The sequence below is a fragment of the Siphateles boraxobius genome, unplaced genomic scaffold (genome assembly GCF_051911475.1).
Source record: "Siphateles boraxobius isolate OS27281-9 unplaced genomic scaffold, OSU_SipBor_1 22, whole genome shotgun sequence".
NCBI classification, from domain to species: Eukaryota; Metazoa; Chordata; class Actinopteri; order Cypriniformes; family Leuciscidae; genus Siphateles; species Siphateles boraxobius.
In genome coordinates this window covers 34,683,532-34,697,514 of record NW_027508833.1, presented here as the reverse complement: position 1 = coordinate 34,697,514, position 13,983 = coordinate 34,683,532, and the positions used below count along the sequence as shown (strand labels likewise).

At 36.8% G+C, this 13,983-nt stretch overlaps 1 protein-coding gene across 2 annotated transcripts in view; it reads right to left on the bottom strand.

Annotated features, from left to right (window-relative positions):
- ldah (lipid droplet associated hydrolase) overlaps positions 1-7,923 on the bottom strand; it is a 52,781-nt gene extending 44,858 nt beyond the window's left edge. For both annotated transcript variants that reach the window (XM_077239851.1, XM_077239852.1), the window contains exons 1-2: positions 7,768-7,923; positions 6,864-7,058 (exon numbers count right to left, since the gene is read on the bottom strand). In XM_077239851.1, coding sequence (XP_077095966.1) covers positions 6,864-7,058; positions 7,768-7,864 — 292 coding nt within the window. In that variant the 5' untranslated portion in view covers positions 7,865-7,923. The remainder of the gene's footprint in view (positions 1-6,863; positions 7,059-7,767) is intronic.
- Between the last annotated feature and the right edge of the window lie 6,060 nt (positions 7,924-13,983).

Sequence of the window (13,983 nt, the reverse complement as noted above, 5' to 3'; positions counted from 1 at the left end):
CACATGACAATCACGCAAGTGTATTTCCCTGCCGCTGACACTCATCACTACAGAAGCAGAGTATATCACAATGTTGCCAATTCCTTCGTTTACAATCGAATGTTTCAATATCGTTGTTCAAGGCTACTACTAGCTAGCTAGACGTCCCGACTCTAGTGCGCTGAACCACCTTGAACCACCCCTTTAAAGTGCAAACAAAACAGGAATCAAGTCAAACAGGTTAAAGTGACCTGCCGTAAGGAAGGCATTAGCAAGTGCTGGAATTCGTCCATGCAGACAGTGTGTGAAGTTGTCTTTAACTTATTAGGTCCAATATGCCATAAAGCTGATCCAGTCTGCAGAGGGAGAGGAACAAGTGAAAATGCTTATTGACTCTGGCAAACATGCAGACACAAGGGTAACTATAGCCAGATCTCCTAACAGATTGCTCTCTGAGGGTTGTTTCAATCTATCTAAGAGGAATTGTAATCCAGGATAAAAGGCAGTAGGGGAGTTGTCAACCTCAGGAGGTGGAAAAGCTTAGATGGATGAAGAACAATTTATGAATCAATAGAGAATACCGCAACAGGTATTTTTAATATATCAGTCAGTTTAAACTCAATTGGTAAATGCACCTTACTGTATTGTTGTAGGTTACAAACAATATGCTATTCAAACAAACAAGGAAAACAGTACCAAAAAAACCCTCACTGGAGCTTATGCAGAGCCGGCCCTCCCTATACGCAAACTAAGCGGCTGCTTAGGACCCCGCCGCCACTAGGGGGCCCCCAAAATATGGTCCGACCATAGACCCTGACCGTGACCTGTAACTCGAAGTAAATTCGCATCACATGTTAACGCAGCGGTAGAGTTACTCAAGAGACACTGCAGTCATTCGCAATCACAAACGTTTATTATTTGCATTTGCTTTAAAAAGTTGCCGGTTAAACATTTCATCCGCTGTTTCTTGAGCAGCAAATCAGAATGATTTCTGAAGGATCATGTGACAGTGAAACTGGATTAATGGCTGCTGGAAATTTAGCTTTACCTTCACAGGAATATATTATATTTCAAATAATCATTGTTATTTTGAATTGAAATAATACTTCACAAAATCACTGTATTTTGGATCAAATAAATGCAGTCTTGGTGAGCATGAGACTGGATTTATTTGTGGCAATGTGGTCTTTTTGCCATTGAGTTAAAGGACTCGCGAGACCAGAGGGGAGGTAAAAGGTCAGTGCTAGACCGGCAATCAAATACAACCTCCAGGTAACATTCCTAAAAGCATTATGCCTGAAATCCAAGAAATGCATGAAAAAGCAAAAATAATAACCTCCCTTGGCAAGCCCATCGTAACTCCTGATCCACCTGCTCAGCAAATGCTAGCAAGAGAATCATAATTGCAGAACGTTCATATAATTTTATATAGTTGCAAGGTGGTCAGCAAAGTTGGCTGGAGTGGGGTTGTTCCTTGCATGAGCCATGAAAACTGACATAAATATTCGTTTCCATTTCCAAAAAGAGAGGGAAACCCCTTGGAAACATTTGGCGATAAAAAAGACGTTATTAGGAAAATAAGTTAGAGTAAAGTCCACACTGATTAAAGTGAACACAATATGCCTCAACCTCAAGTGGAAACCAGCATACTGTCTAAATATGGCAAAGGAAAGAGGAATCTTTGTAAGATTATTATGAATTATCAAACAATGTGATCCTGTGGGCTATTGGATGCAGCTGGTGAGACAAGCAGAGTGCTTTGCACAGCAGGTTCCTATAAAATCAAAACCATCTGGATAGCTATCCCTGACCCCATGAACATCTCTGTGCTTTAAATAGGACTCATCATAAGTAACTTTTCTTCTTTTAAAATGATAAAGGGCTTAACAATTTTCTTTTACAAAATAATATACTGTATAAAAAATCCTTCCTCGGATCATTACACCTTTGTTAAGGTTAGACAAGATCGCCATCAAGTCTATTGCACTTGAGTTGAACTTGAAAACATGACAATTTTCTATAGATGGTTAAACATTTAGATAAAAAACACATTGAAATGTACATACAGTAATATAGAAATAAAATGCAACACATTTGAAGAACCTTTAGAAAATGGTCTAAAAGCTCTCTTAATGAAACATTTAAAGTAGGCGGTAAACAACACAAATAATTGTTGAACTTAATTGACTATTTTCAGTGCTATACTATACCAAGTTATTAGTTCTTCCATTGTAAAGCATTCAAAATAGGAAACATCATGAGACACTAAATGCTCGGCAGGGGACATACAAAATCAGCAATAACACAGCAAACCTGCTGCCATCCAGTGGTTTAGTTAGTTAACACGGTTAGTGTATATGTGAACAGGTGATTTGGCATTTATGTCACACACAAATGTCAATGTGCCTGTCTCGTACTGGACTCGATTGGAACTTGATTTATTAAGGAAATATCTGCCTCAAAATATGAATAAGACATTAAACAACTGGCATTTTTAACAATATGACTTACAACAGAGAACTATTAAAGACAACATTTTTTTATTAATAAATCAAGATCTTTCAAAACATTCACTTAGGGAAGTCTGATAAGTAGATTGCTTTGTTATACCACGTAATAAAATGGTTACATTTTGTATTATTTACATTAAGCTAGGGTAATAAGAATATATAGTGTTAAAATCTTAAATCTACCTTTGTCAGATAAAATATGGTTTGTATTTATATGCTTTACGGTAGTTTGCTCAGTCAGTGTCCTTGTCTCAATAATACAACACAGTCGGAGTCAATTAAAACAATAGCACCTGTGCCGGGCCTGGCAGATATAAGAGCCAAGGGAGCCTCTGGCCAGACTGCAGATTATTGCTGTTATCTCTGGAGAAAAGGGCACAGGTTCTACAATAACAGTGGCGGCGTATGGGCTCCCCGTTTCCCATAAAGAGTCTATTGAGCACAATGCTCAGTGACATTCAGAGCCTGGTGAAAAGCGGCCCTCTTTAAGGTCATCAGCTTGACCGTGCTCTCTCTCTCCAGGACATCTGCAGTTGGGGGTCTCTCTTTTTTTTTATAGTTTACGTCAGGAATTTAAAAAGTGATATATGTATGGCACGCTACCATTTAAAAGTTCAGTGTCAGTAAGGTTTCTTTGTTTGCTTTGGAGGAAGGAAATTAATACTTTTATTCAGCAAGGATGCATTAAATTAATCAAGAGGGACAGTAAAGGCATTTATAATGTTACATAAGATTTCTATATTAAATAATTGCTGTTCTTGTGAAGTTTCTATTTTTCAAAGAATCTTTTGTGAAAAAATATATCACAGTTTCCAAAAAAAGAATATTAAGCAGCAATAACAAATAATAATTGGAAATTTTTCTTGAGCAGCAAATCATAGCAGCATATTAGAATGATTTCTGAGAGATCATGTGACACTGAAGTAATGCTTAAATTCAACTTTGCCATTACAGGAATAAATTATATAGTCAAATAGAAAACAGTTATTTTAAATCGTAAAAATATTTCTCACTATTACTGTTTTTTCTGTATTTTTATCAAATAAAGTGAGCCTAAGACATCTTTCAAAAAATTTAACTTTTGAACAGTAGTTTAACAGTAGTCTATTGTAAATTGTTCAAAAATGAGAATAATGAGTGAAATCACCTTTCTATTTCTAGAGATGGATAAACAGAGAGGCGTTGGGAGAGAAGGGATGGTAAGTTTGAGATCTGGTGACATAACATGAGACACTTCACCGACAGCTAAACTGGTTTCAGAAGACAACTATAGTGAATATGTGTAAGTGCGTCCAGTAATCCAACAACTGCCTGGACATGATGCCTTTCTGCAAAACTAAGCTGTCTTTAAAACGTTCTATAACTATATAATCATGAGAGATGACAGAGATGTAAAGTTTCAATAGATGGCACAGAAAAGTAAAAGTTATATTTATTTTAGGGTTTCTTTTTAAATTCAATTGGAATTGACACTAATTCTGTCATCATTTACTCACCCTCATGCCATTCAAAACCTGTATGACTTTCTTTGTGGAACACAAAAGATGATATTTAGAACTATTTTACAGCTAGGGCCCTTTTCAGTGAAAAGTGTTCAAATTACTATGAAATGGTTGCAAAAGAAAAATAATATATACTGTAGGAGTCGTGTGGAGTGTGGACCACTTTTTAGATGCAATTTTTTTTGTTTTATGGTGCATGAAAAAAGCTCCAATCTCCATTGCATGGAAATTATATTACACAGATACATTCTTCAAACTATCTTCTTGTGTTCAACAGAAGAAACTCATACTGGTTCGGAACTACATGAGGGAGATTAAATGATGACAGAATTTACATTGCTGGTGAATAATCTCTATAATTCTCTAAATTCAAAGAGCTTCAACCAAAGTATATGTAAATCTAGCCAATGAAAAGTTAAATTAAGCAACTACCAAAAAAGTACAAATAAGAAAGTTGCATCTAAAGTGCCAGGTCTAACATAGTCTTTCTGACTAGGTGTAATAATCTGAAAAGTATTTTTAATGCTTAACATCTGCTCCTGAGCTACACGGCTTTTCCATGAAGTCAATGCACTAGAAGCTGCTGTCAGGGGAAGAGTGGTGGCCCATACTGCCATTTTCCACTGGGGTTTTCCTCTTGACCCAGGGCCAAGTGTAAAAAAGGTAGATTCCCGACTGTGCTGAACTTTTCTTCATATCCCCTGTATCTGTTGTGCTGTGTTATGCCCTATGCTTCAGATACTGTAGCTGTGACACACTCACCCACCTGCGTACCAATCACTGCTACACAAGTTACATTAGTTATGTTTATAAATGCCTTGGCAGCCAAAACTGAACACAGCTCGGTCTAAGATATGAATTTTGCCTCAAGACAGGTTTATTTGGTGCTTGGTCTTAATTATGGACGTGAAGTCATAGGCTTTGAAGCTGAGCAAAAACTAAAGTCTTAAAGTTCATCAAACATTTCCTGACATTCAAAATGTAACCATCAAAAACAATATATATATAGCAACTGCAAAAGAAACCCTAGACATGAGAACCGAGCGTGTTCGGGTCCAGAACTTAGACGAGTGCCTCAACAGCGGCTCAGGTCTGATATTAGTAGCCTCGAGTCTCAGGTAACTTAAAATAAATGTGTTTCTACCAAATGAACCAGAGTAGACCCGAATTATTTTCTAATATACCAACTTACATTATTCGTTTCAGGCACTGAACAATTTTTTATTATTTAAAACAAATACACATCAATAACTGCATGACAATGTTGTCCAGCTTCTTCTCTGTCAATCCGTGGATCTATTTGTAAATAACCAAAACCCTGCAGCATTCAGTGTTTGCAACAGTGGCACACACTTCACATGAACTGCGCTCTGCAATACCCGAGTCATTCGAGAGTGAGCGCGGGGATTTGCTTTTTAATATTAAAGGGATAGTTTACCCAAAAATAAAAATTCTGTCTTTAATTACTCACCCTCATTTTGTTTCCAAACCCGTAAGACTTCCGTTTATCTTCGTAACACAAATGAAGATCTTTTTAATGAAATCTGAGAGCTTTTACTTTGACGCTTCAAAAAGTTCATAAAGTGATCGTGAAACTAATCCATATGAATTGAGAGGTTTGGTCCAAAGTGAACGTGTCTCCTCAGAAAATTTGGACTAAACCACCATGGATTCGTTGTATGATCTTTTTATGAACTTTTTGTAACGTCAAAGTGGTAGTTCCGGATCAGGCTGGGTTAAAATAAAATTGCTGTCGGGTCAGACTCAGGTCTAATTTTATCGGGTTTGTCTCTGGTCAACTTTTATTTTTTATTTTTTATTAATTAATGGACATCAGGTTCAAGTAAGAAGTGTTTGAGGCATATTCGAGTCAGGTACAGATTTTAGGACCCGAGAAAACCTCTACTCTCAAATTTAATGTAATGTAATTGTATCATGTATAATATAATATAATATAATATAATATAATATAATATAATATAATATAATATAATATAATATAATATAATATAATATACAATTTTGAAGGTGGAATATATATGATTTTAGTCTGGGTTTCCCCATGCTGCCTTCCCGCAGCGCGATTTTATTCACGCTGAAAGGCAGTATGGATACCATGGTCCAGATTTTCGCCTCATCTAGGGAACCAATCACAGAACAGGGAGGGAGCAGCAAGACAATGACGACATCTATGCGACACACCGAAGCAGTTTGTTTATTTCTATGGATTCAACATGGCAGCAACGCGAAGCTACCTTTTGATGCAGCCTTATATATTGTTCTAAGTAGTTTAGAATGCAAGTTTATTTTGAAAAAAGAACAGCTTTTGCACAAACAGAAATAGTCGCTGAACGTCATTGTTTACACAAAAATATCTTACCCATCGTCTTCTTCCTTGTCTAATTTCTGTCGCTCTACATACGTCATCTGGTATAATTGAAACGATTGGCTATGAGCTACGTACAGGCGCATTTGATAGACATTCTTAGCACCCAATAAACGGCGCCGGGCATTCATTCGTAAACCACGCCTCAAATACGAGAAAATGATCATGTGGTTGCCAGACCCAAGTCTCAACGAGAGTTGGGTCTGGCGTTAGCCAGGCTAGTGTGATTTCATAATTAAGTGAAAATTTTAGCATTTTGAATATAACAAATTCTAAATTTTATCTTATTTGCATATTAAATATATATTGAAACATAACTTTAAATGTAATTTAATATAATATAGAATATATAATAAATAATTTTATAATATATATTAATAGATTTTTATATTTCATCTATATCTATTTTAAAACATAAATATATTTTAAAATATATTGTATATTTAGGCCTTTGTTTTTGCCAAGTGGAAACTTGACCCATCCTACCTGGAATGACAAGGATGAGCATTTTAGGAGGGTTTGGCCCTTTGCTGACAGCATGCAGGTCTGTTGGTCCATACTTGAGCAGCTCAGTGATTACACCTCTACAGTAGACATACTCCACAGAGGGATCCTCTCCGGGCCCCTCGGATCCGGGACTGCACATCACATCAATCGGATCAGCTCCACACAGTTCTGGGCCTAAGTATAGAAACCAATGACTAATTATATAGGCTATATATATATCTTACTCAGATCATCCAACTACAACTTGCTGATTGAATGTAGGCTACAGTAGAAAAAAAACAACAACAAAAAACAGCTGATTAATGTTGAATCAGCCTTTGGTGATTATGATCACAAACTGTGGAACACTGTCCCAGACATTCTACAATCAGTTGACTCAATTAATCTTTTAACACGTAACGTGGCCTTTAACAGTTGTCCATCATTTTAATAAATGCTCTTGCTGGAGTATATACTTGCAAAATTCACTGACAGCAGGTATGCATCAGTTCTGCTCTCTGATGACAATCAACCTCTGACATCTAATGACTGAATGACAGCTTGCAACACACTGAACATTGGAGTTTAGAGTCTGTTATCTAGTTTAGTCTTCTAATCAGATCATTCAGTTCAGGCTCAATATGTATAGAGAAACAGCAGAATAGGAGAGAATAAAATAGAATACGGGTAATTTACATCCAGGCATCACTTAGCTGCTACAGCTTTCGATTATGTTAACACAAAGCTTGTCAATGTAGAATATCTTAAATTAACTATTAATTAATTGTCTAGTATTCTCACTAATAAATCTGCAGCTTATAAGGTTAATGCTCATTCATTAAATTTACCTAGGACTTTACACGCAATTACAAAGCTTGTCCTATATGAACATTGCATTTCTTACCAAAAGATGATATTCTTTTTAGTGTTTGTGAGCGGAGAAAGTTTGTAATTAGAGATGCAATGACAGTTACCGGTAATCTTCCCAAAGCAAAGCCCATTAAACCAAAAGCAGCGGATCGCTCTTACTGTTTCTTCTTCTTGATGGTTAGAAGTCCGCGAACCAAATGGAGCTTATCGCCACCTAACGTACTGTATGTACGGATCAATCTACACTACACTTATTTATTAGCTGGTGAGAAGAGGGTTAACTTAAATATTTAACCTTCAAAGCAAAACATTTATTAATTTTATTTAAATTTGGCCACAGTGGTTCTTTTTACACCAAATACTTCACTCATTCATTCATTCATTCATTATCAATTTCAGTCATATCTGAATCTTGGTGATTCTATGGGCCATCTCTTGCCTTATGTGAGAGACTGACTGCCAATTAAATTTTTTTTTTCCAAGGTAGGTCGCCAGTTCTTTCCCCAACCCTGCACATTACATGACTTGGGACTCGCACGCATTCACACCTACGGACAATTTAGCATCTCTAATTCACCGACTGAATGTTTTTGGATTATGGGTGAAACTCAGAGGAAACCCACACAGACACAGGGAGAAAATGCAAAATCTACACAGAAAGGCCTCTGGCTTAGCCGGGACTTGAACTGGGGATCTCCTTGTGAGCCAACAGGGCAAGCCACTACATCACATTAATTCACATGGGAACATTCTGTGGGGGTGTTTGGTTGCTGTTGTGAGCATGTTAGACATGATGCTGCTGTTGCTGCAGATTTAACATACATGGAATAGCCCAGCAGATCTACAGGTGGATCCAATCAGCTGCTCTAGATAACAATGTGATCACTATCAAATGAGTTGAGGATATCAGCCTGTGCCATCTAGAGTTTCATGACAGAACTAGGTATTTAAAACAAGCACTGTGATAGAGTTTTCACTGAGCAGGTTACATGTTTTGAACCATAACATCTTAACCATAACCATTTCACCCAATTATTAAATACAATGTAACCCCATTTAACATTAATTTTGCCTATGTGTGATAATGCATTGATTTTTGCTGATAAAACAAATTTTGATATCAGGGCCACATAGCACATTATAGTTTGCATCATCGGCATATATGCTGGAAAGTCCCCTTTGCCTCCATTAGGTCATCTCTCTCTATCTCTCTCTCTCTCTCTCTCTCTCTCTCTCTCTCTCTCTCTCTCTCTCTCTCTCTCTCTCTGTGTGTGTGTGTGTGTGTGTGTGTGTGAGAGAGAGAGAGAGAGAGAGAGAGAGAGAGAGAGAGAGAGAGAGAGAGAGAGAGAGAGCACAAAATAGTTTTCCTTGAATTTTTGAGCTGAGGACTAAAGAAAACAAAAGATAAGACACAAAAAAAGATGATGGCATATGCCAGTTTGATAGGAGACAGGATGTATTCAGGGATGGACAACTGGGAATATTATAACTGGGAAAGGCCCGCTACATCTTTATACTGCATTTCAATTGTCCTGGGCCCTGTGAATTCAAGCGATGGTGACAATATGCCACTGTCATGACATTATATGTCAAAAACTGCGGGTCATAATGGCCACACACAGCAGTGCTCAACCAACACATTTAGCCTACCTTTGGATAATCTTTATCTTGTCACATGCTGTGAGCTTTCATGAAGACGAATGCATAGTAAGAAACTAACTGCCCTCTGTTACGTATAACACTGTCTCAACGGCAACTGTTTTAAAAATCAGTTTTAACCGTCATGAGTTCCACAGTGATATCTGGATATAATCCACTCTCGTACAGAAATATGTTGAATCTGATTTTCTGCCGTGGTTTAACGGCCAGTAAAATGTCAGCACTAAATCCAAGTAAAGCACAAAAGGCTCCAATACTGGCTCAGGCAGTAATCTCAGTATTCTTTCAACACACTATCACAAACTCACGAGTCAATCACTGAAAGAAAATGAACTGATTAGAACTGGTAGAAAATAATGTAGTAAGAGCCAAACTGGGAAAAAAGTTCCCCACACATTTTATTAGATCAAGATTAGTTTCAGGAAAGAGCATGCAATCTGACATAGGCTACCATTGCATGGTACCTGTGTGTTTTCTCATGTTGGACAGACACTGTGACATGGGCTTAGATGCAGATTTCTTATACAGAATCAGGTGTCCTTTGAGTTTTCGCCTGAAAGTAAATCCATATGCAATCAACAGCCAGATCCATGTTTGATGTATGAGGTCCAATACCACAAGTAAGTAATACATTGTCGCCTAGCAACATAATTTAAAAAAGCATTCAGAGAATATCTGGAAAGTGTAAGTCATACTCTAAAAAAGTCTAAAAGATACATTTTGTGATGACTAAAGTCGGTTTTAGCATATAATCTCTAAAATAATGTTAAGTCATAATAAATGTTTGCAGAGAAAATAGAGTTTAATAGTAATAAAAAGAAGACAAAGTGTTGCCAGTTTAGCTTTTTTTTAACTTGCGTTATAGGCCAGTGAAAATAATGTGAATATAAATAACGAATTTTTAAATACTTGTTCAAAGTTATTTATCAATAAGTTATTTAATTTACTAACAAGTAAGTGAAACACACTTTAATGTAATCCATTAATTATTATTCTATACATTTTCATTTCAATGGATATGAGAAGAACTTGTGGAAATACAATAATATTATTTTATTGTCTATGCTTTAAACCCTGTATAAAGCAGCTTTCTCAATTGTAATTTATAAAACTTGGTTTGTACCATTAGCACCTTTACAAAATAAGTTTGAAATTAGTTAGAGTGTGTTTTATATTAGGAAGAAATAAGCGTATATCTGATTAAGATTGTCAGATCACCCCATTCTTAAATGCTTTGGCTTTGGTCTAAAGATCATTGTTCATATACGTATGCTTGCAGTGAGTATGCCAATAATCACATGCTTGTGACATGACATTCCCACATCTCAATCTAATCAATAAAAAAAAAATATTTTACTGGAACCACATGTAAGGTCGAACCACATACACACACACACACACACACATATTCACCGAGCTGTTTGACGACAATAGGGAATATTTAGTGCACCTGTGAAAACACCGTGTCAAAATATTGGTAGAGAGATCTGTTGTTTAAATATGAAAAAAGAGAGATTTTAATGTTAAGTATTTCCTGAATATGATCCATGACAATGTGAATGTCATTTATTCATTATGAAATATATCTACATAGCTGTTTCTCTTATTTTCCCCTCTCATTTTACTGTAACTAAAATATTTCATCAAAAGCTTCACAAGCCTTTTTTTTTACTGGAGTTCAGATGTGATTGCAAGAAATCAGATGTGGTTTTGATAATTAATTCTTAAACAGTAAGAAGCAAAAACCTTGCTTTTAACATTAGAGGGACACACACAGAGAAATTTCAAAAATGATTTAAGAGTATCCTATTGCAAATGTGATGTTTATTTAAGGACAAGCTTTGAATGTGAAATAGTTGACCCCAGTTTTTAGGTGAAAGCTAAAACAATAACATATTGATTTGTATCAGAAACTAACTATAAGCATGGAATGGAAGGCCTTTCATATTTAATTTGAGGGTTAATTTATTGTTTTCAGGATATAAGTGTGAATGTTATGACAGATATAAGAATGAAGTAAACAATAACACATTAAAACAGATGTATATTATTCAATTGAAGTGTTTCATTGACATTGTCTCAACAGTCCGAGGATGTTAAAACAACTAATTAGTCATTAATGAATGCAATAGTTGCAATATAATACGACGGGTGAAACATTACAATAGCTGGAGGTTCAGTCCAAGATGATTTGACAACCTCAATTTCATTATGCATTTTGTACATATATATGCAACGCATTCTCACCCCAAGGCGTCACTAAAATGACAATTTTGACCATGCTTCAATATTCGACGCTTTAGGCACCCTTTAGCGTCAGCTACATGACGCGATCCTAGGGCGTCATCTCACTGACGCTTTACCTAAGCGTCAGTTAGATGACGCGGGTAGGTTTAGGTCTGGGGTAGGGTTAGGATTAGATAGCGTCATCTAACTGACGTTAAAGGTAAAGCGTCAGTACGATGACGCCCTAGGATCGCGTCATGTTACTGACGCTAAAGGGTGCCTAAAGCGTCGAATATTGAAGCATGGTCAAAATGATTCCCAAGGCGTCAGTTTCATGACGCCTAGGGATGAGAATGGGCTGATATATGAAGTGAATCATGATTTGAAACAAGGAAATATGAACAAATAACTTACCAAGGGATTCATTAGAGATTTATGCCTCAAACTTTTTTACTACTGTTAGGAAGAAACAATTCTTCATAATTTTTTTATAAATTAAACAGAAAAAAAGTTTAATAAAGGACACTAATATAAGTCATATCAGTAGCCTTATAAAAGCAGCTTTAATTTACATTGAGCACTTCATGGGGGCCACCATGTTGGGATCCCATGACCGACCTCGACTAACCAATTTATCTCAGTAACCACCCTGTTATCGAACAATTTTCTCGTGATATCAATTCATCATGGATCACCGCAGACCATCGGTCACCAAAACATTTGTTTTTGCAATCCAGCATCCACACTAGATGTCAGTGTAGGTAAAATATTATTATAACCCAGTGTGACAAACAAATTACTACACTTTTACAATGCATTAATCTGAACTGAACTGAATTGAAATTCAATTCTATTTGCACGTTATCAGTTGCTAACCACTGAGAGGCATTGCTTTGTTTCAAAGCAGCTTTTACATGTTTGTCACAAAAGCACCAGGAAATGTTTCAAAATTCCAAGTGCCACACAAGAATGATTCACTCTGCTGTCTGCCATAATCTGTAATATGTTGCTCAGTCAGTGGCCAGCTGTTGTTTTATGCTCCAGCTTGGTTGTAAATCATCACAAGATTTAGAGAGACACTTTGAAATCTGTTGCAGTGATTTACATGTGTGACAGACCCAACAGGTTGAGGTACATTATCTGAGCTCTCAAATGGGGGATACTGCTGTCCATTAGAGGCACTACACAACCCTCACACACATAATCCGAAGCCAAAAGGGTTAGAAACAGATGCATCCAAAATCTTCAAGTGACCTGTGCGGTTAAAGTCCATATTAGTGTCTTGCTCCCTGTAGGGCCGTTAGTGCTTGTGTGTGTGTGTGTGTGTGTGTGTGTGTGTGTGTGTGTGTGTGTGTGTGTGTGTGTGTGTGTGTGTGTGTGTGTGTGTGTGTGTGTGTGTGTGTGTGTGAGAGAGAGAGAGAGGGATGTGATTTACACATGCAGGGGTCAGAAGGAAGAGAAAATGCCTGGTGTTCGGTATAGCACCTGGCCGTCATATCTGATCACACCAGTTTCTTCTTTCTCCCTTTGTTACTGAGACATTTATGAAACAACTTCGTCATCACTACAACCTCTAAATCCTGTCAGAATACATCTGAGGATAAAATATTCCACATAACCATCGGTACCTCTATTCAGTGAATAATACAGAATTTGTTGTTAAGAAACTGCCCCAATGCATGACTTAATGCGTTTTATATTTACTAATCATAATTATTCCTTTAGAGTTTAGCGAGGCATCACTTTGCACATTAAAAATTCAAATGTAGGGATTCTCAAAAGTATTACAACTGGATAAGCTAGGATTTTACCTTTACATCATAAACAACATCACATCACAATATTATTTGCTATCTGCTTCACTGCCCATATACAGTGCCACACTCTCTGTACTGGTGTCTGTCTATGATGGGCTGCAATTATGCCATTTCCTGCCATCATGTTACTTCTGTCAAATTCACCCACCAGATTTCATTACTGTTGACATTTCAAACAGAAACCGTTGGCAGTGCTCTTTGTCTGGCATGGCTTGTCCAGCATCAGGTCTCTGTTATGCGAGGTGTTGGGGAAAACTGGTTTAGGGTCACCCTCTCCTGCCATTAATTAAACACACAGCTGCAAGATGACTGACAGACTGACACCACTGCCAGCATGCACCTTCCAACTTTGTATATTATCTGAATCTGTGCACAGCCAAAACATTGTGGACACATGGCTGTTTTCTTCATCTCAGGGGTTGACTTTTCAAAGTTTTTTACTGTATGGATTTTATTGTTTAACCTTGTCCCAGACCCAGATTTTCAATCTTAAACTAAAAAAGTCTAAAAACAAATCTAAACAAATGGATAAATAATCATATCCATTT